We start from the raw sequence: 21,229 nt of genomic DNA on the forward strand, positions 1-21,229 counted from the left end.
GTATTTGGTCGATATCCTTGATAAGATATTGAAGTGTAGAAACCATCTGGTAAAGATATTTTTAAATATCTTTACCGTATGGTTTTTACGCTTCAATATCTTATCAAGGATATCGACCAAATACTACCAAACCCATATTGTGGGGCTTTCTATAGTTGCAGTGTACATACATGGAGTCATTCCTTTCTACCTGACATTTCAGACCTGATGAAGTTCCGTCACAGGAACGAAACGCGTTGGCTGAAGGCCATTTTAAGATATTGAAACTAATAAAGAAAACTATTGGACTCATTTGGAGGATTTTTAATCATCAGTAAGATATCATATGCAAGGATTTGTACTTTACCCAAATGAGATCCCTTTGATGTCAGGATGTGTCTGTAAAGCTATGGCTAGGGGTACTACTGCTCGAGTAAAAGCAGGTTGGACCACAGGCAATCCTGTCTTTGCTTCCTCTTAAGGTAAGGCCTTTGGATTGTATCCCATTCAACTTTGCTTTAGCCCTAGGCAATTTCTAGTTCACATGCACCCATTTCACCATCTTTGAACCAAAGTTTGTCATCTGATAAATGTCATTCAAGTCAGCCAGTCTCACCCTGTTGTTCACTTTTTCTGCATCAAATGAAAAGAGCATAGTCGAGATTTTTGTTCTTGGCACTTTTTTCACAGTATGTGCTACTCTCCTAATATTATTGCAGCCCTGTCTAAGTCTAATAAAGGTACCTGTCCTGCTTCAACCAGAAAAGTTCTTACAGTATTTAACCGCATAGCGAATATTCCGCGCCTCCTGCCTGGCTTCCTATGTTCTACGAAGCCCTCCACTGTGTATTTGGGCAGCCCAACCTGCTGGTGCGCCTTCGGGGCCCGCGGAGTCGGGGGGGCCCTGGTCCTTCAAAACTGGCGCCAGAGGGCCCCTATGGTTCCAGGACAGGACCCGGATCAACGCCAGTCGACCTTATTCGACCTTCCCCAGCACCAATTCCAGCGCCAACGCCCCCAGCTAACGCCATCCCCATCCTCGTCCTAATCCCTGAGATAGACCGGGAGCCGAACGGACGTTGGCCGACGTCAAATCTGATGCTGAAGGTTATTTTTGTTCCCTTGTTCATCCTAGGTGTTCCCTATCACCCTGAGGGTGGTGATGTGGACTTGGAGGGGTCGCTGGACTCTTTGACAGACCAGCTGGAAGAACCGAACTGGAGAGAGGAATTGGGTGACGCCAGTAGTCTGGACACCTCCCTAGACCTTGGCATGCTTTCTCCCCCTACCGTGGCTACGAAAGAGGGAGCGTCCTATGCAGTGGTGGTGTGTAGTGCTCAAGAGGCCTTGGACCTGCAGCTCCCTACAGTGGCAGTCATTACTAACCTCCTGATAGAGGTGCTTCAACCGGCGGCAACTTCCTCTGAAACCCTCTTGCCCTTCAATGAAGCCCTCACAGACGTCCTTCTGGACACTTGGTCCAAGCCCAGCATAGGACGATTGACCGCTGCCACCGCCCGACTCCGGGTGATCCCATTTTCCTCACCCAACACCCTTCCCCGAGAGCTTGGTGGTCCAAGCTTCTTCTTCCAAGGGCACATTCCCTTCTGCACCCCTGGACAGGGAATCGAAGAAGCTGGATCATCTTGGAAGCGCATGTTCTCTTCCTCCAGCTTGGCACTGCAGTCTGTGAATACTGTGTACCTCTTGGGCCGATACTCCCATACCATCTGGCATATGGTTGCACAGGTGCTGCCTCAGTGTCCAGAGAAAGCCCGGGCCGTTCTCGTTCAAGCTGTGGCAGATGGTAGAGATGCAGCAAAATTCACAATTCGCTGTGGTGTGGATTCACAATTCGCTGTGGATTGGATACCACTGACTCACTGCCTCATCGGTAGCTATTCAGCGCTATGCCTGGTTGAGGACATCTGGTTTTTCGGTGGATGTTCAGTCAAACCTGCTGGACATGCTCTTTGATGGCCGTCGCCTTTTTGTTGACAAGGCAGACTCTGCGCTGGAGTGCTTTAAGGATTCTCGGGCTACGGCCAGGTCATTAGGCCTAACTGCGTCCTCCCTTCCACCACAGTCTGCCTTTCACACCTTTTGTGGATACGGAAGGGGCACCCCACCATGCCCGACCCAGTCCAGCCACCGGTCCATGCAAGCTGCCTAGCCTCTGCATGGCTGCGGATGTGGGACACAGCTATGCGGCCAGTCCACTGCCGCACCCCCCTCTGCAGCAGCCTCCAAACCCTCTTGGTCTGACCTTTCAGGCCCATCAGCGGCTAGTGGGTTGCAGGATTCACCATCACCTACCCCCACTGGCAATCCATCACGTCAGGTGGGTTTTGCAGACAGTCTGAAGGGGCTACTCCCTCCACTTTGAGACTACCCCTCCCTTAATGCCACCGTCTTTCGGTTGCATGTCGGAGGATCATTTAGTGCTTCTCTGCCAGGAAGTCTCAGTTCTCTTGGCCAAGTGAGCTATCGGGAGGGTTCCTGCGCCAGAAGTAGGTTGTGGTTGTTATTCCTGCTACTTCTCTTGCCCAAGAAGGACAAAGGTGTGCGTTCCATCCTAGACCTCCGGGCCCTCAACTGTTTCCTCTGGAAGAAGTTCAAAATGCTAACCTTAGCTCAAGTCCTATCTGCCCTCGACCCTGGAGACTGGATGGTGGCATTGGGCTTGCAGGACGCCTATTTCCATATACCCGTCCTGCCAGCCCACAGATATTACCTACGGTTCACGGTAGGCCTCAAGCATTTTCAGTTCACTGTGCTCCCCTTCTGCCTTACCAGTGCCTCTCGGGTGTTCACAAAACTGATGGCGGTGGTCGCAGCTCATCTGTGCAGATCAGGGGTTCCAGTCTTACCCTATCTCGACGACTGGCTGTTGAAGGTGGGCTCGCCCCAGGCTGTTGTCTCTCACCTCCAGACTACGGCGGACCTCCTGCCTTCGCTGTGTTTCACTATCAGTGTGCCGAAGTCACACCTGACTCCCTCCTAGTCGCTCCGTTTCATTGGAGCTGTTCTGGACACAGTGCAGTTTCGTGCCTGTCCTCCTGAGCAGGCTATGATGCCGATGTTTCAGCCTCTGTCCTGGATTTCGGTGAGAATGACCCTGAGGCTGCTGGGCCTCATGGCCTCCTGCATCCTGCTGGTGGATCATGCCAGAGGGCATATGCGGGCTCTGCAGTGGGACCTGAAGTTCCAGTGGGAGCAGCATCAGCGGAATCTCTTCGACCAAGTCCAGATCTCCGAGGGAACTGCGCAACAATTGCAGTGGTGGTTAACGAGCCAGGATTGGGTGAGAAGCAGATCCCTCTCCCTTCCCAACCAGACCTCACGATGGTGACCGATGCATCACTCCTGGGATGGGGTGGCCAACTAGGAGAGGCTGAGATCAGAGGAGTCTGGTCTGTGGCGGAGTCCGGACTTCATATCAACCTGTTGGAGCTTCTGGCGATTCGCTTGGCACTGAAGGCTTTTCTTCCCTCCCTGAGGGGGAATGCTGTGCAAGTTTTCGCAGACAACACCACTGCCATGTGGTACTGCAACAAACCGGGCAGGTGGGGGTCGTAGACCCTTTGTCAAAAGGCTCTTCGCCTTCGTACATGGCTTGGCATGGCTTCTTACCCTAAAAACTGTCTTTTCTTGTGCCATCACCTCTGCTCTCAGAGTGAGTGAGCTTCAGGCTCTTTCTTCTAAGCCCCCTTTCTTCTTGGTGCATCCGGACAAATGTTGTGCTTTGAACGAGACCCTCATGCCTAACTAAAGTTGTCACTCCTTTTCACATCGGACAAGACTATCATTCTGCACATCTTTTTCCCGCCTCCACACCCTACCAAGGAGGAGGAGAGACTCCACCATCTAGACCCGAAATGTGCGCTGTCTTTCTACCTTGACCGCACGAATTTCCGGGTGGACAATCAACTCTTTGTTGGGTATGTGGATGCCAAGAAAGGTTGGGCTGTGCAAAAGCGTACCATCTCTCCATGGGTCGTCGATTGTATAAAGATTTGTTATGCTTTAGCTAAAAAGGATCCTCCAGTGGGGCTGCAAGCTAATTTCATCAGAGCTACCGTAGCAACTACTGCTTTGTCACCTGGAGTCCCACTCATTGTTTTTTTATTTTTTATTTTTTTTCTGATGTGAACTTAGTTTGCAGTCCCTCCTCCAGGGTTGGTATTGCTGGGGTATCTATTCTAAGGTAAGGAATCTATAACTAATAGTCTCTTTCAGATGAACAAGTTACTTACCTTCGGTAACGATGTATCTGTAAGAGACATATATCACTTATAGATTCCTTACCGCTCTACCCATCTTCCCTGCTCTGCAAACTGACTTCTAGGGATAGGGACTCCCTCGCAGGGCCCTAGACGTCATCCCGGTGACCACGACGCTCATGATGGACGCGGAATCGACCAACACCACCTATGGTCGTGCACGGGTACTGCTGAAGAAAAATTCTCCATATCCAATCTGACGCCTGGGGGTAATTCGAAGGTAAAGAATCTATAACTAATATATGTCTCTTACAGATACATCGCTACCGAAGGTAAGTAACTTGTTCATCTGCTTCACATCGAAATCACGCTCTTTGCACACGTATTATAAAATCCTGACCAGCTTTTAAAAATATTTGAGCATTTTATCGCTGAATCTGTGGGAAAACCCTGTAATTTACCTTTTGTTTGCGCGCTGAGGGTGACTTGTCTACGGCCCCTGGCTTCTCTGATTTTACACTGGGAAACCGATCAGGAGAGAAGGGGCGGAACCTGTGAGAGCTCGCAGTCCATTTAATGATGGCAGCGGCGTGGACACAGGCAACAAGGGTACCAAAGGCATGCCAGAGGAAAGCCCGTCTGTTTCAGTCTGCATCTCTTTGAGGCAGTCCGATGAATATTTACCCTGCCCAAGTGCTCTCTTAGCCCTCAGATGCAAAATCTTTATGCTGTAAGCTATCAATCAGACCCCTCAGCTATGGCAAACCTACATAATCTAGATCTCCCAAATATTAACATCTCAGTCTTGGAGTTGATCAAACCAACTGACCCTATCATTACAGACTTACTTATGAACTTCATTCCTCTCATTCGTAACACAGACCTAAATCATGGTCATCTACCTCAACACCAGATCTGTGGTCAAGCACCAGCTCAAAATCTTCTACATACTTGACTCTGAATCCTGGACACCGTGTTTTTAACGGACTCTTGGCTAACAGACGAATGCTCTCCAGACATTTTAGCTGCTCTCCCAAAGGCTTCTACCGTATCCAAACTAACAGACCCACAGGCTAATTAGGCAGAGGAGTAGCTGCTGTAATTAAGAAACATCTTAGGTTTTGAATCCGTAATCATTTGTCATACTTCTGGCTGACTGCCTTTTTTTAAGCTTATCCCTCCCAATCTCTCCCCTCATTTGTGCTGTGGTGTATAGACCCTCTGGCCATATGCAACACTTCTCACAACCCCTGTCGAGGAATCCATGTCTCCTGTAGTCCTCGACCATGCCAAAATCCTGTTAATAGGCGATCTAATCTACTGGGCTAATGAGGTAGCTGGTGGACACTCCTCAGCAGAACTTGCAGCCTAAATCTAGTACAGCATATGTTTTGACCCACTCCTGTTAAAGGCGACCACTAGACCAGATATGGTTCATTAACCTATCAGTGGGCAACATTACAGTCTCCCCTTGTGCACGGTCTGATTATCACTGATTTCAATTTTCACTTCTCGGTCTGACCCCATCAAACCCCCCCCCCCCCCCCCCCCCCCCCACCGTCCTGGACTCCTTTGTAGAAATTGGTCCTGAGCAGATCTCATTTCCTTCTGTTAATCACTAACCACCACTCCACCCATCTGATATGACGGTATGGACTGCCAGGTGGAAGAAATCTCAAACTGGCTAACCGCAGTCAGCAACATACATGCCCCCGTCTGAAAATCCAAACTGGCTAGGCGTCATGATTCATCCAAATAGTTCTTGGAAGATTTTAAAACGGCTAAAGCTGCACTAAGCCACGCAGAACAAAAATGTCAAATCGGTTACTCGACATAAAAAATGAAGTCTACTTTTCACACCTCAAAGTATATAAAAAACGAATCGGGCAAGCCAAGACCACTTTCTTCTCCAATACAATTATAAACTCTGTGAATAAGTTCAAAGAAATCTTTAGCATAGTTTCTGAATTGTCCATGTAGCCAGGCACCTCTGTTCTTTCTTAGAGAAATAAAATGTTCTTGACCACCCCCCTCCTCGCCCCATCAGGCAGGATTCTAGCCAACCCACTCAACTGAAGCAGTCATCCTTTCAGTTGTAAATTACATGCAGGAAGAAGTTCAAATAAATCTTTAGCATAGTTTCTGAATTGTCCATGTAGCCGGGCACCTCTGTTCTTTCCCCACAGCCCAAGAACTCTGTAAAGAGTCCTATAGTCCTCATCAACAAGAATGTGTCCATGACACCCCATTTAGGAGCGGTAACATCCTCCTGTTTTCTACAGCTGTGTAAAATTAAGAAGATTGGTAAACTCCATGTTTGAAACCTTGGTTCAAGTCTGTATGGCTTTATAACAATCCAATAAAAACGAGCTCCTATGTAATGTCAAGAATGCCTTTCACTCCTGTCTCAAGAAAAACAAGCATTTGCATAGCCAATAGGTCTCGCCTTTGGGACCTTGTAAGTATTTAGTTATGCAGCAGGTCCCAAAGGCGAGACCTATTGGCTATGCCAATGCTTGTTTAAAAGAGGCCTCTGTTCGTCCTTAGGAGCAGTGATTGACAGCCCTTCTCATCATAGCCTAATTGCACCTTCCACCAGCTGTCTGATTTTAGACATCAACAAAATATTCACTTGCCTTCGGGTGGCATGAAAACTATTTGGCCAAGCATGCTCACGTCATCTCATCATGAGCACGAATTACAGTGGATTCAGAGAGCTCGGACCTTTTAAAACCCGAGTCATTGGAGAGAACGTAGTCACCGCCCGAACAACAGAGAAGATTCGAGACCAAAGGACCGGCAGAGGAGTTTTTCTGAAGAGAGGAGCCTGGTTAAGGAACAAAAACCGTGAGACTCAGACCTGGTACAGACAGCAGTCTGTCGCAGAGCCGATCGTGAAGGGGAGAGAAGACCGGGGAAGAGAGCAACGCTGTGAACTGACCTGCCGTGTAGGCGCCTTTGGGGCTTCCTGGGTAAAAAAAACTGACAGATAAGTCTGATGGCGGGGGTATTGGTGAGGGGAGGGGGGAAGTTGGCAGGGGAACCAGGGTTATACACAGCCATTTCTATTTTGGTAAAAGCCTATCATTGCGATGCATCACTGATGAAGGTTTGGGTGATATCAGTTCCTTTCCCCCACTCCTTTTCCTTAATCGATCATAATAAGAAAAAGCATTGGCATAGAGTGCGCGAGCAAAAAGGAGACTGAGAGGGCGGAGCGAGCGAGTGAGTGGCCGCACTTCATGAAGCGCAGTGCTGTGAGGCGGAGAGGTTGTGAGAGAGAGGAGTAGCAGGAGGTGAGCCCGCGAGTGGTGCGCGCGTGCTTGGGAGAGCAGTCTTCACTTTTCAAGCACTGCACTTGTGCTTGTGGCGCGGTGCTGCTCACTCCCACAAGGTGGATGCCGCCACAAGCATGAGTGCAGTGCTTGAAAAGTGAAGACCGATGGCTAAAGGTCCTCCTAGAGCAGCGCATGCGCACTGCCTAGGCGCGTGAACTGTGTGAAGCGAGCTGAAATCGTGAGACATACGGTGGCACCACGTGAGTTCTGATAAAGCGCATGGCTGCCCAAACAGGGCTTCCCAGAGCTAGCATTTACAGAACTAAGCTAGACAGGCCAGATCTATAATAGCCACAACTGATCTCATAGCAAAACTACAACAAGCTCAAAGCCAAGGGTCCAGGTAGAGCCATAATTTGTGGTGTAGAGCAGCAGCATTAATGACGTTTATAAGCAGCGACAGACGAAATGCAGTCAGAGAACCCAACTCAAACCCAGGCTACACATAAAAAGACCTTGACCAGTGACGTACGATTTGCTCTCTCTGGCCAATTAAAACCCCACCAATCTCACCAGTTGCCAAACAAACATAGATGAGGCTTGTGTGCAACGAAGGGCTGCACGCTGCCTATATCAAAAAGTATGATTCGCAAATCATTTACAAAGTGGAAAGAGGGTGGCTTTTGTAGTTAGTGAAGGCAAAGGAACATTCTAGATGCAATTATTTTTTAAGAGCCAAGTCTTTATCTCTTTCCTGAATTGGAGGAGGGCTGTAGCAGTCCTGAAGGAAGGTTACATGACTGCTGTTCCAGATGCTGGGTGCGCAGACAGAGCGGGTCTGTTTCCTGGTATCATTCTGGTGCAATTCTTCATCTCCAGAGATGCAATGTCCTGGCTTTTGCTGTAATAAAATCAGTAGGAGATGGCTAGCATTTCCGACAGATAGGCAGGGGTGCCATTCATGGTGGCCCTAAAAATGCTGCAGAGGGCCTTTAAGACGATGTAGCAATGAAAAGGGACTCATCTGTTAATTATACATAGAGATGATGTGCTCTTATTTCTTGTGGCCCTTGGTGATGCATGCCTCAGTATGCAAAATAACTTTCAGGTGGAGAGTGTGGCATCTGGGAGGCTGTGAACCAAAGCATTGCTTCCATCCAAATGTGATTGAGGAGAGACAGCCTTTACTACGCAGTCTTTACCACGGAATGCTTTTAGCATGCAGCCTTTACCACACAGGTAAAATGTACCAGAGTGGCACCTATATACGTGGTACGTTTACTATGCAGGCATTTTTTAAAATAAAATAATTATTATGGTATTTAAAAAAAGGATTTAGGTGCAGGAAGTGGTAACGGGAGGTAATGGTAATTTTGGGGTTTGGAGTGGGCAGGGGTAATTTTGGGGCTTAGGGATGGGTAGTGGCAAAGGGAGGTAATGGCGATTTTTTTTATTTTTGGTTTAGGGGTGGTTACTGGTAAATGGAGGTAAGGGTACTGTTAGATTTTTGGGGTAGGTAGTGGAAAAGGGAGGTTAGGAGTAAATTAAAACTTGAGGAGTCTGTCTCATAAAGAAGAAAAAAGAATATTAACAAATTATTTAATATATAATATAAATTAAGTCACTCAGAAGAAAAGAAATTATATATACTTACTGTACGTGGAAAAGGCATGGGTTGAAAAGGAATTCCTAGAAAAGGCATACATATGACGAGGAATGATTTAGCTTATTCAAGAGGGTGGGTAACATTGCATGTGTGCCTTGAGGGAGGAGTCAGTGTGGAATTTAATGCCAAGTGACTTGACGTGAGGTGGAATTTAGAGGTAGAACTCATCCAAGGTAATGTTGCTGACCCAAGTTTGGATTAATTGTTTTGGTGCTGTTGGCCATGAAGTTCATATCTATTTACTGAGTAACCAAAAGGGGCACAGTATACAATCTTTATAAAGCATCTCAGAACAGTAGTACTCCCCACACAAGGCACAAAACTGAATATATCAACAAAACTTTTTTCTGAACTTTCCGTTACAAGGACACTGTCACTCAAAAACTAAATACGGGAAGAAGATGCAGTGCAGAGACAGCACAAAATTAACAATATTTTGATCCAACATTAGTCCCTTCGAAGGAGAGTCCTGACCCCACCAGGCAGCCTCCAGCAACAAGCCTCTAGCATTAATTTAAAAATAGGGAAACCGGATGACCCAGGACCATTGGTTTTAGTGCCACCTTGAGGAGTGCTTCCCTGTGTGTTTCACTTTTAGTTTTACTGGGAAGGCAACTGAGGAAAGAAGGCCCCTGGTGATCAGCTCCCTTTTCACTGTTGGCAACTCCCATTTCCTTCATAATATGTTGGGATGCTAATAAGAGAAAAATAGCAGGTGGCTCTCTCCCACAAACACCTTTTTACTTCTCACCACCTGAAGAACTCTCTAAGCTGTTCAGAGGAGAGGAACACCATTACCAAGCTTTCAGATGTGCTACTCACAGAATCGTGCTTTAAGGTTTTAGCCCAGCTATATGTAAAATATACTTCCTCATTGGACTACACACGCAGAGTTGCAGAACAGCCTAAAGACTGCATGTATTTTTTAACGAATCACCTAGACCTCAATTTAGCTAAAAAGGAAAGAAAATGGCCAAAGCATCAATTATATTAACAGAGCACTTGTTCATACAGGAAAATTAGTTACATTTAAATTTCCAATGCAGGCCCTTTTCACACGTTTCAGAATCTTCTGGACAAAGGCCGATAACGAAATGGAACATAATTGGTCGGGGGCAGGGGTGCAGGAACATCATAATTGCTCCATTTCTTTATCTCTGAAAATATTCTACCCCGCCACCCATAACACACGTTTAATAGATGTTCTTAGGTGACTACCTGCCACCGCCAGAACTTCTGGCCTCAAATACGCAGTAACTTTACTGCAAAATATCGAGGGTTGGTGACTAATTTTAACAGCAACCCTTTCAGCATAATGCTGGCTCCGTAAGGGTGGGCGCACGTTTCCAACAAGACTAATTTTAAAAGGTTATTGATACGTGCGTATTATTTGATGGAAATGTGATAGCAAAGCAGGCAGGGCAGAGCATCTGGAGTCAGCTCATTACTAAAACGCTCAGTCACGGACAAAAAAGGCCACACCTAAATTTCAAATAACAATTAGCAGCCTCGTAAGTGCTGTCTCTGTAAAAATAAGCAGACACAAAAACCTAATGCAGCAGAGCATGCGTATTTCCGCATCACCGGCTCCTGATTGAATTAGCTACTTGTAGGGAGGGGACAATTAGGACGTAGGCAGTGGACAGAGAACAGAACGACAACTGTGCAACACCACCTCTGATGCGCCTCAATAACACACCTGAAACCATCGGAAGGAAGCGCTCTTAGGTGTGCAAGACATGCAGTGAAAAGAGGGAGACGGAGAGGGCGGTGCGAGTGAGTGGCCGCGCTTCATGAAACATGAAGCGCGGTGCCATGAAGCGGAGAGGTTGTGGGAAAGAGGGGGAGCAGGAGGTGAGCCCGCGAGTGGTGTGTGCGCTCGCGCTTGGGAGAGCAGTCTTCACTTTTCAAGCACTGCACTCGTGCTTGTGGCGCAGTGCTGCTTGCTCCCGCAAGGTTGATGCCGCCACAAGCACTAGTGCTTGCAAAGTGAAGACCGATGGCTAAAGGTCCTCCTTGTGCAGCGCATGCGCGCTGCCTAGGCGAGACCTAAAAGCACAATATATATAAGTGAAAGCAAGGAAAAGGTCTGACCTTCTATGGGTCGAAACGTCATCGACAGTGTTGAGCATAAAGACAGTTTAATTCACAAGTTGGTCAGTTAGGAATTGTGCATATATAACAATTAAGCCAATCATTACAACAGTCACTGGTTCTAATATGTATTAGCCCTTTAGCTGACTCGTTATTTTTTACATCTACTTCTCTGGATGTTTACATTCATTGGTCTGTTTGATTGGAGTTCCTGAAATCAGTGAGTGATAATTAGGCTCACCTCTAAATCTGGCTGGTAGATATGACACCCTGTTCTGAATTGGCAGATGTCTACTCGTTAACCATGCATCTAAGAGCCAGACCTCAAGAATTCAACACAAGAGAGGTATACACAAGATAATCGGGAGACGCAGAGCAGCTAGGAATAACATGCAAAGCAACTAGGGTAGAAAACAAAAATAGAGAACCAGGGATGGTAAAAGTGATACATATGGTTATACTGAGTATATGATAACCATCACAAAGAGTGGAGAAAACTGTAATGTTGTTTGCTTGAAATATGTAAAACTATTATGCTGAATCAGAATTTTTAAAAACTCTGAATTATACTTCATATGCAACATCACTTTTTACAGGCTGTTAAACATATTAAATCAGCAATAAAGCATTTAAGATTTAAATTAATTTGCAATATTTTTTCTGTCAGGTGCTGTTGCGGCCGTCTTGTGAGGCAGCATGCTTGTTTTACTGCAAGTGTTGCTATGAAATATTCAGATGTGAAACTGGGTGAAAATTTAAATCAAGAAATAGAAGAATGGTCCGTAGAGAAGCACACAGAAGAAAGTCCAACAGATGCTTATGGTGTCATTAACTTTCAAGGTGGTTCACATTCATACAGAGCAAAGGTATGTTCGAATAAATGATTCATGGAAATAATAACGTAAATGGTGATTTTCTTTTCACACGTTTTGAAACGCAACACAGGAGCATTAAAACAGTCCTTCATAAGAACTGGAACCAGTGGCTGGAATTCCTTGACTGACCCAATGAAAGACCCAACATAGTCGCCGGGCTTTCAGAACTCTATCGAAAACCCACATATTTCATTGTCACCTCAACTAATTCTTGAAGTAGTTCCCTATCTTATTAGCTTTTTCCTGCCATCTTCTCTGTTTGTCTTTTATTGTAACCTTTCTTTTCTGATGACTACATGTAATCGCAGATTCTGCATCTTGTGAATATTGCCCCAGCATCAAACTGGATCCGGAAACTCTACAACAGCACTCTTGTCTGCTGATAAATGATGATATGTGGCTGCACACTGATGTTATTCTGCTTTGGAAGTGAAGAGCGTGCCTCATATAAGATTCACCCAGGTGCGATGTCAGTTCAGTTCATTTCTTTTCTCACCTTCAGACACGTATCTAGAGCTCGACTTCACTTGTCTTCGAGTATTTTTCAACAATTTTACATGTGTGCAAGGGAAATATATCACCATCCCACCCCCAAACACAGGGTTTACACCTTGTAAGAGTACTGTCACAAACAAATGTCTGTGACAGATGTGTGGCTGCACACCGACAGCATACCACTTTGGAAGGTGCTAGCGTATCTCGTAAGAGTCATCCAGGTGTGCTGATGTTAGTTCCTTTCTTTCTGTGCCGTCAGACAAGTACCTTAAGCTCTACTCGTCTCGTCTTTTTCACCAAATGTTACAAGTGTGCACGGAAATATATAATCCCTACCAAAACACCATAGTTTGATTCTTGTAGGGACTGTCACAAACAAATGTCTGTGACAGATCCCCATGAGGTATGCCTGTGGTTCCTGGAGTCGGAGCACAACTCCAGGGCCTGAGATGACTGTCCCCAGTTGAACCCAAAGGCCATACTTAACTGCAAGGTGAAACTCTGAGCTTCAGAAGACTCCACACTGTGACTGGTCCAAGTTGAAAGCAATGTCCCGTTCTCACTCCTAAAGTCATTCACCCAGCAGGTCCTCACTGTGGTTAAAGTCTTCGGGTAAGTCCAAATAGAAGCACAAGGAATCAAAGTGAGAATCGGCCCCTTTCTGCCACTCTGGAACTCCAAAGGCGTGAGGGAGGGCCTCAACCTGCCTCTTGGTCTCGCTACCGATCTCCTGAAGAGCAGATTCAGAGGTTGGTTCAGATGCAACACAAATTTCTCGGTCTGTTTGTGACGTTGCATGCAAATAGAAGGCCATACTGAAGATATTTGGCACACTTCCAGCTCCGTCTAGCACTACTTTGGCACCCAAAGACCTGCAGAGGCTTACAGTCGAGCTCCTGTTGAGGGTTCAGCCTTGGCACAGACTTTGTCTCTTGAACCGGTTTCGGCTTCGGCACCAGCTTTGGTGCACACTTAGGTTCCAATGCCACTCCCTATTCTGGTTACTTTCACATCACCGCCTGAAGAGGAGCCATTGCCTTTTATGAGGGCCATTGGAGTTCTGCAGCAGGAGAGGACCAAATTATGTTGCAGGGTTGACTAAAATGTGTCCAGCAGCATATTTTTCTATACTCCTGAATGCTTCAAACCTTGCCCGGTAGGCTGTTTCAAAGCTTGGCAGCTTATACTCAGAAAGCAATGCCTCCTTACTATTTCTTATAGAAAGGTGGTGAGATGAACTGTGATGCAAACTGGGAGCATGGTGTCTTCTTTTTTTTTTTTTGTACTTCTTAAATTCAACTTGTAGCTATAGTGTTCCTCTTCCTTGGGTACTCTGTAGAGAATGCAGAGTGCCTTGAAAATTGTTCTTCAGGATATAGATAACCTATAAATGTGCTTGACTTGAAGATCAGGATGGAGGGGGATCACAGGAATAATATTGTTTTTTGTGGACACTATAGAGACCTTAATTTGGACCCATGAAGCTCTTGGTGGAAAACGGATTCTAAATAATTTACGTTGGCTGATATTTTATTGTGCCCAATGTGAAGCTTCAGACCAACCAATTATTCTTTGGGTCTTAAAATGTAGAGAGCAGGAATCCATCTGATCAGCTGCCAGGAAACATTGATGAATTGTTTTATAATAATTAAAGTTTAGCATCTATCCAGACTTAATACTTGCCGTCCATTGAGCTTGCAGGCAGCTTAACCGTTTAAAAAACAAAAAAAAAGCTTTGATAGCTAATTATATCACCTGTGCCGTGCTTCACTGTGCTAAAGTTAAAATCATGGTTCAGGACATGCTGCATTTCTTCCCTGATGTGAGAGCAGTAGTGTTCTAGATGCTGAAGGTAAATGCTACCTATGTTTGTTCAGATCCATTCGCCAACTACTCTCAACTGCGAATCTAATCTCATATTCCTCTGTTTTACAGTTGCTTTAGTGTTTGGTTTTAATAATCTGGGAATGTATCAGTGAGTGGATCTAAATCAAGAGGGCAAAGGTTGTGAATGATGTGATGTGAAAGATTCCTGTTGGAAGCAACATATGACTCAATTGCCTAGCTGCAGTGTAGGTACGTTTGCACCCGTATGTCCTGGAAAGGGTCAGTTGGACTGTTGAGCAAAAATGTTTCCTGCATGGTGTAAGTGTGTGTTCCCATCCCTTGAGTGCTAGACTGCAGGTATTTAGTATTGTGGTTTTTGATTTTGTCTAGTATGTGCTCTAAAGCCTAGTGAGATCCTGTAATCAGTAGAGGCACACCAAACATGCGTCCTTTCAGTAACAATGAATTGCCGTTCTAGTCATTGGTTTAGCACGCAGAGCTGCAGTGCCAGCATACCGTTGTTTGCTGTCCCACTTGTCTAAAGTTCCACTTTCATATGCTAACCCAGATCCTTCTACTAACATCCGAAGTGGGTGTTATGCATGTGCGTGTAAGTGACCCAAATGAAGCATACAGTGAGTGTATAAGTGAGCCAGCGTAATGGATGTCTGCAGGTTTTGGAAGCCCCTTGCCTGTTCCTGTTCACAAGATGGAAGTGATGATATTTTCTCAGAGAGTGGAAGTGTATTGCTGACATTCCTTAAGGTGAAAGGCGGAGACCGAGACATTGAAGTAGGGGACGAACAGACGGTTAAGTTGAGTTTCTTTTTGGTAACTTTTTTAAATTGATTTTCATAAGACATTGAGACTGAAATACACTGCAGCTTGGTGTTTGACATGGTAAAATGTTAAAATACAGGTCCATATACAGGCAGAGGTCTACAAGGCCATCACTAAGTACGACAATCCTGATTAGCAAGGAGGAGGATATCACATGCATTAAAATCACTGTGGCGTCTGCATCTGCCTATTAGATCCAGGTGTTCTCCTATCTATCCGGTACCCGAAAGGGTGCGTTGCTGTGTGGGCCGCCGGTATCCAGTGCAGTCAGTAAATAAGAATGGAATGGCTGCCAAATATCAAGGGGCCTAGCAGCAGGCGGCTATAACTATGCATATGTGTCGCTGTTAGTGTTGCAATAGACCATGCTGCATAGCCATGTTTTCAACATGGGTGTGTATTTACTGCCCCAGTTAAGGGCTACTTCCCTTTTGGCAATGAGCGCAATGGCGACAAAATGTCGCTTGGGTTTGGGGAGGACATGTGTGTACCTCATAAGTGTCATCAATGGTGAAGGTGCAAACTCCATCTCTATCATACGGGAGATTTCCCCAAATACTACCTTCCAGTATCCTGCTATCTTATTGCAAGTCCAAGTAATCTGTGCAAAGTCTGTTTCTGGGGAGCCACATCTGGGGCAGAAGTGGGGACGGGATGGGTCAATACGATGTAATGTGCTTGGCGTCATGTAGGCCCTCCAAACGAATTTAAAATGCAGCAACTTGTGCCGGTGGTTGGGGGAAACCCTGCGTACTTGTGTTCAGCAGCGGCTCCACTGTGAGTCGGAGATGGGATGGCCCAGGTCTCGCTCCCAGGCCAACCGCACCCCAGAATTCCGGTTGGGGAGCAAAGACACAGCAGCTTTATATAGTTTGGACATAATATGAGTCCCATCTGCATCCTTGATACGGTCAAAAGGGGGAATTCGGGGGTTCAAGCGGGTAGCTAAAAATGTTAGCCCTCAGAGCCCTCTGCAACCTTTGCAGTATGAAATGACCCATAACTGTGGCCTCTCGTAAACGGGGATCCTCCGTACGTGAGAAGACATGACCACTGGGAAACAGCTCTCCAAGTGAAATTTTGCCAACGTACGTTTTACCAGCGTCTCCTGCAGGATGGAGATCCAGCCATCGCCCGCTAGTGGTAATGTGGAGGAGTATAGGATACGGGATCCGGTTGCGTTGAGTAGTCGGTGCCAGGCCCAGCTCGTTGTGGAGAGCGTCTGAATATCTTGTGGGTGCTGCGGGAACTCAACCATAACTGAGTGTTAAAGGGGTGCCGGAAGTGCCAAATCGCCCTCTGTCTAAAGTATGGAATCCCGGCATCTGCTTGATACCAGTGCCAAGCAAAGCTTGCCTGTGCTACCAAATATTAAATATGGAAGTTTGGCACCCCAAACCCTCCTCTCTCATACAGCAACAGTAGGGTATTCCAGCTAATCCGGGGTTGCTTGCCACCTCACACCAGCGAATCAAGTGAGTCTGAAGGGTGGAGAAGAAACTATTATACAACGGAATGGGAATATTTTGAAATATATACAAAAATTGTGGGAGGACCACCATTTTAACAATGGCAATCCTTCCCGCCATAGTCAGGGGCAGTGTTAACCAGCGCTCTATGTAGCGTCCCAGCCTCTCCACCACTGGGCCGTAGTTGCGTTTTAGGATGAGAGTCTTTGCACCACACCAGGAGATACTCCGCCGTTCTGCTACAGGGCGCCGAAATCAACGGAAAGACCTCTGACTTTAACCAATTGATGCAAAGACCCGACAGGGTGCCGTACCTGGTAACTTTGCGGAGAAGCGGTGCAAGGTTGTCATCTGGGTGCCGTACATAAAGTATGATATCGTCCGCATACAGGGTGTGGAGTAAAGGACAGTGTTAATCTGCAGGCCGAGATGGCTGTGCTCCTCCTGCAGATGCCGCACCAGTGGATTCAATGCCAGACCGAACAACAGGGGAGAGAGTGGCACCCCTGCCATTGATGCAAATATGTGCCGTAGGTAGTATATATAGTAATTTTATGACCGCTAGGAACCACTCCGGCAGTCCCAGGCGACCCATTGTGGCGTACAGGAAGGGCCACTCAAGGGAGTTGTCCGAATCGAGCAGCACGGCCACCGCCGGGACGGACGCTGATATTCTGTGCAGTGTGGCAAATAATATACGGAGATTAAGGGCAGTAGTTTTATGGGGTATGAATCCCGATTGGGCGGATGAGATCAGTTGGTCAATAATCAGGGCAAGCCGCATTGCTATTATTTTGGCTTAAAATTTGTTGTCGAAGTTTAGATAACGCGGTCCGTATGATCCGCATTCCAATGGGTCTTTCCCGGGTTTAGGGAGAAGTATTATAACCGCCTTCCTCAGTGTAGGGGGGAGCACTCCCAATTCTACCACCTCCTGGTGCATATCTATGAGGTATAAAGCAAGGATCGCTTTAAACTTCTTATAGAAGCATCCAGTGAACCCATTGAGCCCCGGGGCTTTGAAACCATCCAGTGCATCAATGGCTTCAATTGGTTCGTCTTCGGCAAAAGGTTTGGCCAAAAATTCCTGATATGCTTTTACAGGCCAGACCATGGAAATCTCATCCAGATAATCCCTGTATGCCATTGGGTCCCCCGCAGCTCTGGAGGTGTATAAAGTAACATAATAAGGGAGTACCTTCTAGAACGTTTACGTTGCCGGTTATCCGGAGCTCTCCTGCCCGATTAATTCAGATATATATGTTGGTTTGCGGAATTGTTGCATTAATCTAGCAAGTGTGCTACCCGGCATTTCGCCCTCCCCATATTTCCTGGCAACTGCATACTTGCCCAGATAGTGTGGCTCCCGCTCTGCCGCCTCCTGGAACTCAGCCATAATGGATGCGCAGCGTTTTAAACTGGGGAGGTGTGAGGGGGCAGCGTCATTTTTATCAATGTCCGCCAGTTGTACTTCCAATTGTGATAGTGTGCGGCGTAGGTCCCTGAGTACTCCAGCGCTTTGAGATGCATACTTCCCTGGTGAATGCCTTAAAAGCCTCCCTTAGGGTGGCCTCTGAGTTCACAGTGCCAACGTTAAGCGTAAAATACTCCAGTATTGCATTACGAAGTTCTGACTCAAATACGACATCCTTCAAGGCCATGTTGGGTAAATCTCTGCGGTCATGTGTGCATGAATGGATTTGAAAAAGACTGGATCATCAATATTTGTTGCATAAACATCCCTTGACCAGCAAATGCCGCCCACCAACATCTCTGTACACTGCCACTTCCCTGAATGGTACCCGCCTATAATCAATATTCCAACCCCTCTGGCATAGGAACTGTAGCCTGCAAAGTATCTATGTGCTCCCCAAATTGGCAGCCAAGGGAGACTGGGCAGAGGGCATCAAATGCGTCTCCTGCAGGAAGGCAATGGCCACCTGATGGCGTTGCAAGTAGGCGGATACTTGCGTACATTTACCTGCATTGTTGAGACCCCTTACGTTCCAGGACATCCATCACAATGTCGGCCTCTGGTTGTAATCTAGAACGATGTTATGAGAATTGCCTGTACCTGAATAGCCATTACTGCACTGCCAAAGAGAAATTCGAGGGAACAATATTACAAAAGATTGCTTGAAAATCCCATAACCTCCCTCCCTCCTCCCATACCAAACTTTGGGGGGAAAACCCCGCCCACAACTATAAAATGCAAGCATACATTAGTAAAGAACATTGTACAATGCTGTGGCAAACATAGGAGGTGTATCTGCACTAGGCGGGTGGCAACGCCACGCCGCTTCCCCGGTAGTGTTGGCGCACTAGCACCTGTGTAGGTGAAGTATAGTCCACCTTGAGTGGTGGTTTACAAAACTGACAAAGAAGTGAGAAAAAACTGAAACGGGCACTGCTTAGTGCGATGGGACACAGGACTACCATTGTCCTTAGCGATGGCATGATCTTTGTAACTGGCCGAAAAGAGGTCCACACTTGCACCAGCGTCAGGGACGTTCTGTGAATGTTGTTGAGAGGGTGTTCCCCGCTGCTGCCCCGATCTGGAATATTCCTGGCAAAATTCCAGGGCATTGTGGGAAGAGTCATAGACACGTGAGCGGCTATCCACGTCCACTTTTAGACGGGCAGGGTATAGCATTCCATAGCGCAGTCCTAGCATACGAAGGTTCACCTTCACCCCTGCGTACTTTGTCTGGCTTCCTGCACCATTACAGGGAATTCCAGGTACAGGGAAATGGAAGCACCCTGCCACTCGAGGGGGCCCCCCTCGCGCGCCATTCTAAATGCTGTGTCCCGGTCTTTAAAATTGAGCAGGCGGGCTTTAATTGGCCTTGGCAGGCAACTGGGATGGGGGCGCGGGCCAAGGGTACGGTGCTTGCATTCCACTACGAAAGTAGTGGTGAAGGACTCCCATCCAAAGAGGTCCGTCAGCAGCGTTTCCATGAACCTGTCCAGTTGCCCAGTGTTGGTGGACTCTGGTACACCCACTACCTGTATGTTGTTGCGCTGCCTCGTGCCTCCAAATCTGGATCCTGCCCTCTGCAGTAGTTAGGCGCCCCTCCTGCTGATCAAGCCTGAATCCCATGGTGTCCAACCTCTTATCTACGGCATCAAAGCGTGTGTCCAGGGCTTTAAAGCCCACCTGGAGTTCCCTCAACATGGTGTCTGAACCAGCCACCGCAGCTTTTTGTGTTCCACCTCCACCTGCCTTGCTGACCTGCTGTGCCTCCGCACCATGACCCGGCGTCTTAAAAATAAGCTTTCTCTGTTTGGGATGCCTCCGGACCACGCCCCAAGCCAGGGCAGCAAACTGGGCTTCCTTGAGGTGTTAATCACTGCAAGCTACACTGTGTTGGTGGGGGCGGGATGCGCCACAGACCAATCTCCGTCAGTGCTCTGGATTCACTGGTGCCTGGCCTGTGTCTACGCAGTCTTGTTGAAGCTACCCAGTGTGAGAGGTTGTAGCATCACGGTCTGTGCCCCTTATACAATTATGAGAGATGAGGCTGGAGGGGCAGCTGCCAGTGTCCTGCAAATGCCAAGCCCGGTTTTGTGTGATGTGCGGCACCTGCAGGATACTGGCAGCCGTGGCTAATGATACTGGGTGCACCCACCGCTTACCTCTCAGTTGTCAAGCGACGAGCCGGCCCCACGATAGATTCCTCCCGGCCTGTCCGGGTGCCTGCCGGCTCCCTCTCAGTAGACCCCCTGGCTTCTCTCATGGAGGTAGACCCCTCCTCTCACGGGCCTTACACTTTGGTGCAGACATGCACTGCAGGCGCCCTAGAATCTTGTTTGTGTTGGCTCCCTCTACTGCCTCTCCAGCACTATCGCCAGTCGCACTGCCACGGCTCACACCACCCGGGTGGCCTGAAGCCAAGGTGTAGCAGCGGAGCTCCAAGCCTACGCCGCCATTACGGTCGAGGGCTTGGTCATGCCCCCCAAGTTATCTGTTGTTCAGTGTGGAAGTTGTCCTTTGTGATGCCAGCCTTTTGTCTCCTTCCTGCTCTCTCTTTACTGTGCCTGTTGATGTAGGTTCAGAAAGCTCACACCTCTTTGTTACTTTGTGGGCAGTCTAGGCTGGAGACTACCTTGCTATGGGTTGCATCACTCTGCAAAAAGGCTGTGTCTGGAAAATAGCCTGAAAATCACAGTGAAAAGAGAACTAAAACTGGCCCTCAAAGTGCAGGCAGAACCTCCACATCCCCTGTCTGCTTAACCTCTATAAAAGCAGGAACATCTCATTCACGTGTTGTTCAGTTCCACGTTCTGGTGTCTGTCTGACAAATAGCTTCTCAGAGGGAGGAGACATCACATGTAGTCTGGCCTTGCTGAAATGGATACTGACTTAACACTCCTTAAAGCCAACCTGCAGCTGAGAGCGTGAAGCAGCATGCCAGCCCTTCACAGGTGTAACTGACCTGAAGTGCCTGCGCTGCTTACCCCTGCTGCTGTGTGGGTCTGCTGT

The 21,229-nt window shown here is 47.3% G+C and overlaps 1 protein-coding gene across 2 annotated transcripts in view; it reads left to right on the top strand.

Annotated features, from left to right (window-relative positions):
- Nucleotides 1–21,229, top strand: part of TRPM7 (transient receptor potential cation channel subfamily M member 7) — a 2,096,104-nt gene that overhangs the window by 314,667 nt on the left and 1,760,208 nt on the right. For both annotated transcript variants that reach the window (XM_085644243.1, XM_085644244.1), the window contains exon 4: nucleotides 11,908–12,106. In XM_085644243.1, the coding sequence (XP_085500369.1) occupies nucleotides 11,908–12,106 (199 nt within the window). The remainder of the gene's footprint in view (nucleotides 1–11,907; nucleotides 12,107–21,229) is intronic.

Source organism: Triturus cristatus, chromosome 3_1, assembly GCF_964204655.1.
Source record: "Triturus cristatus chromosome 3_1, aTriCri1.1, whole genome shotgun sequence".
In the NCBI taxonomy this organism is placed as follows: Eukaryota; Metazoa; Chordata; class Amphibia; order Caudata; family Salamandridae; genus Triturus; species Triturus cristatus.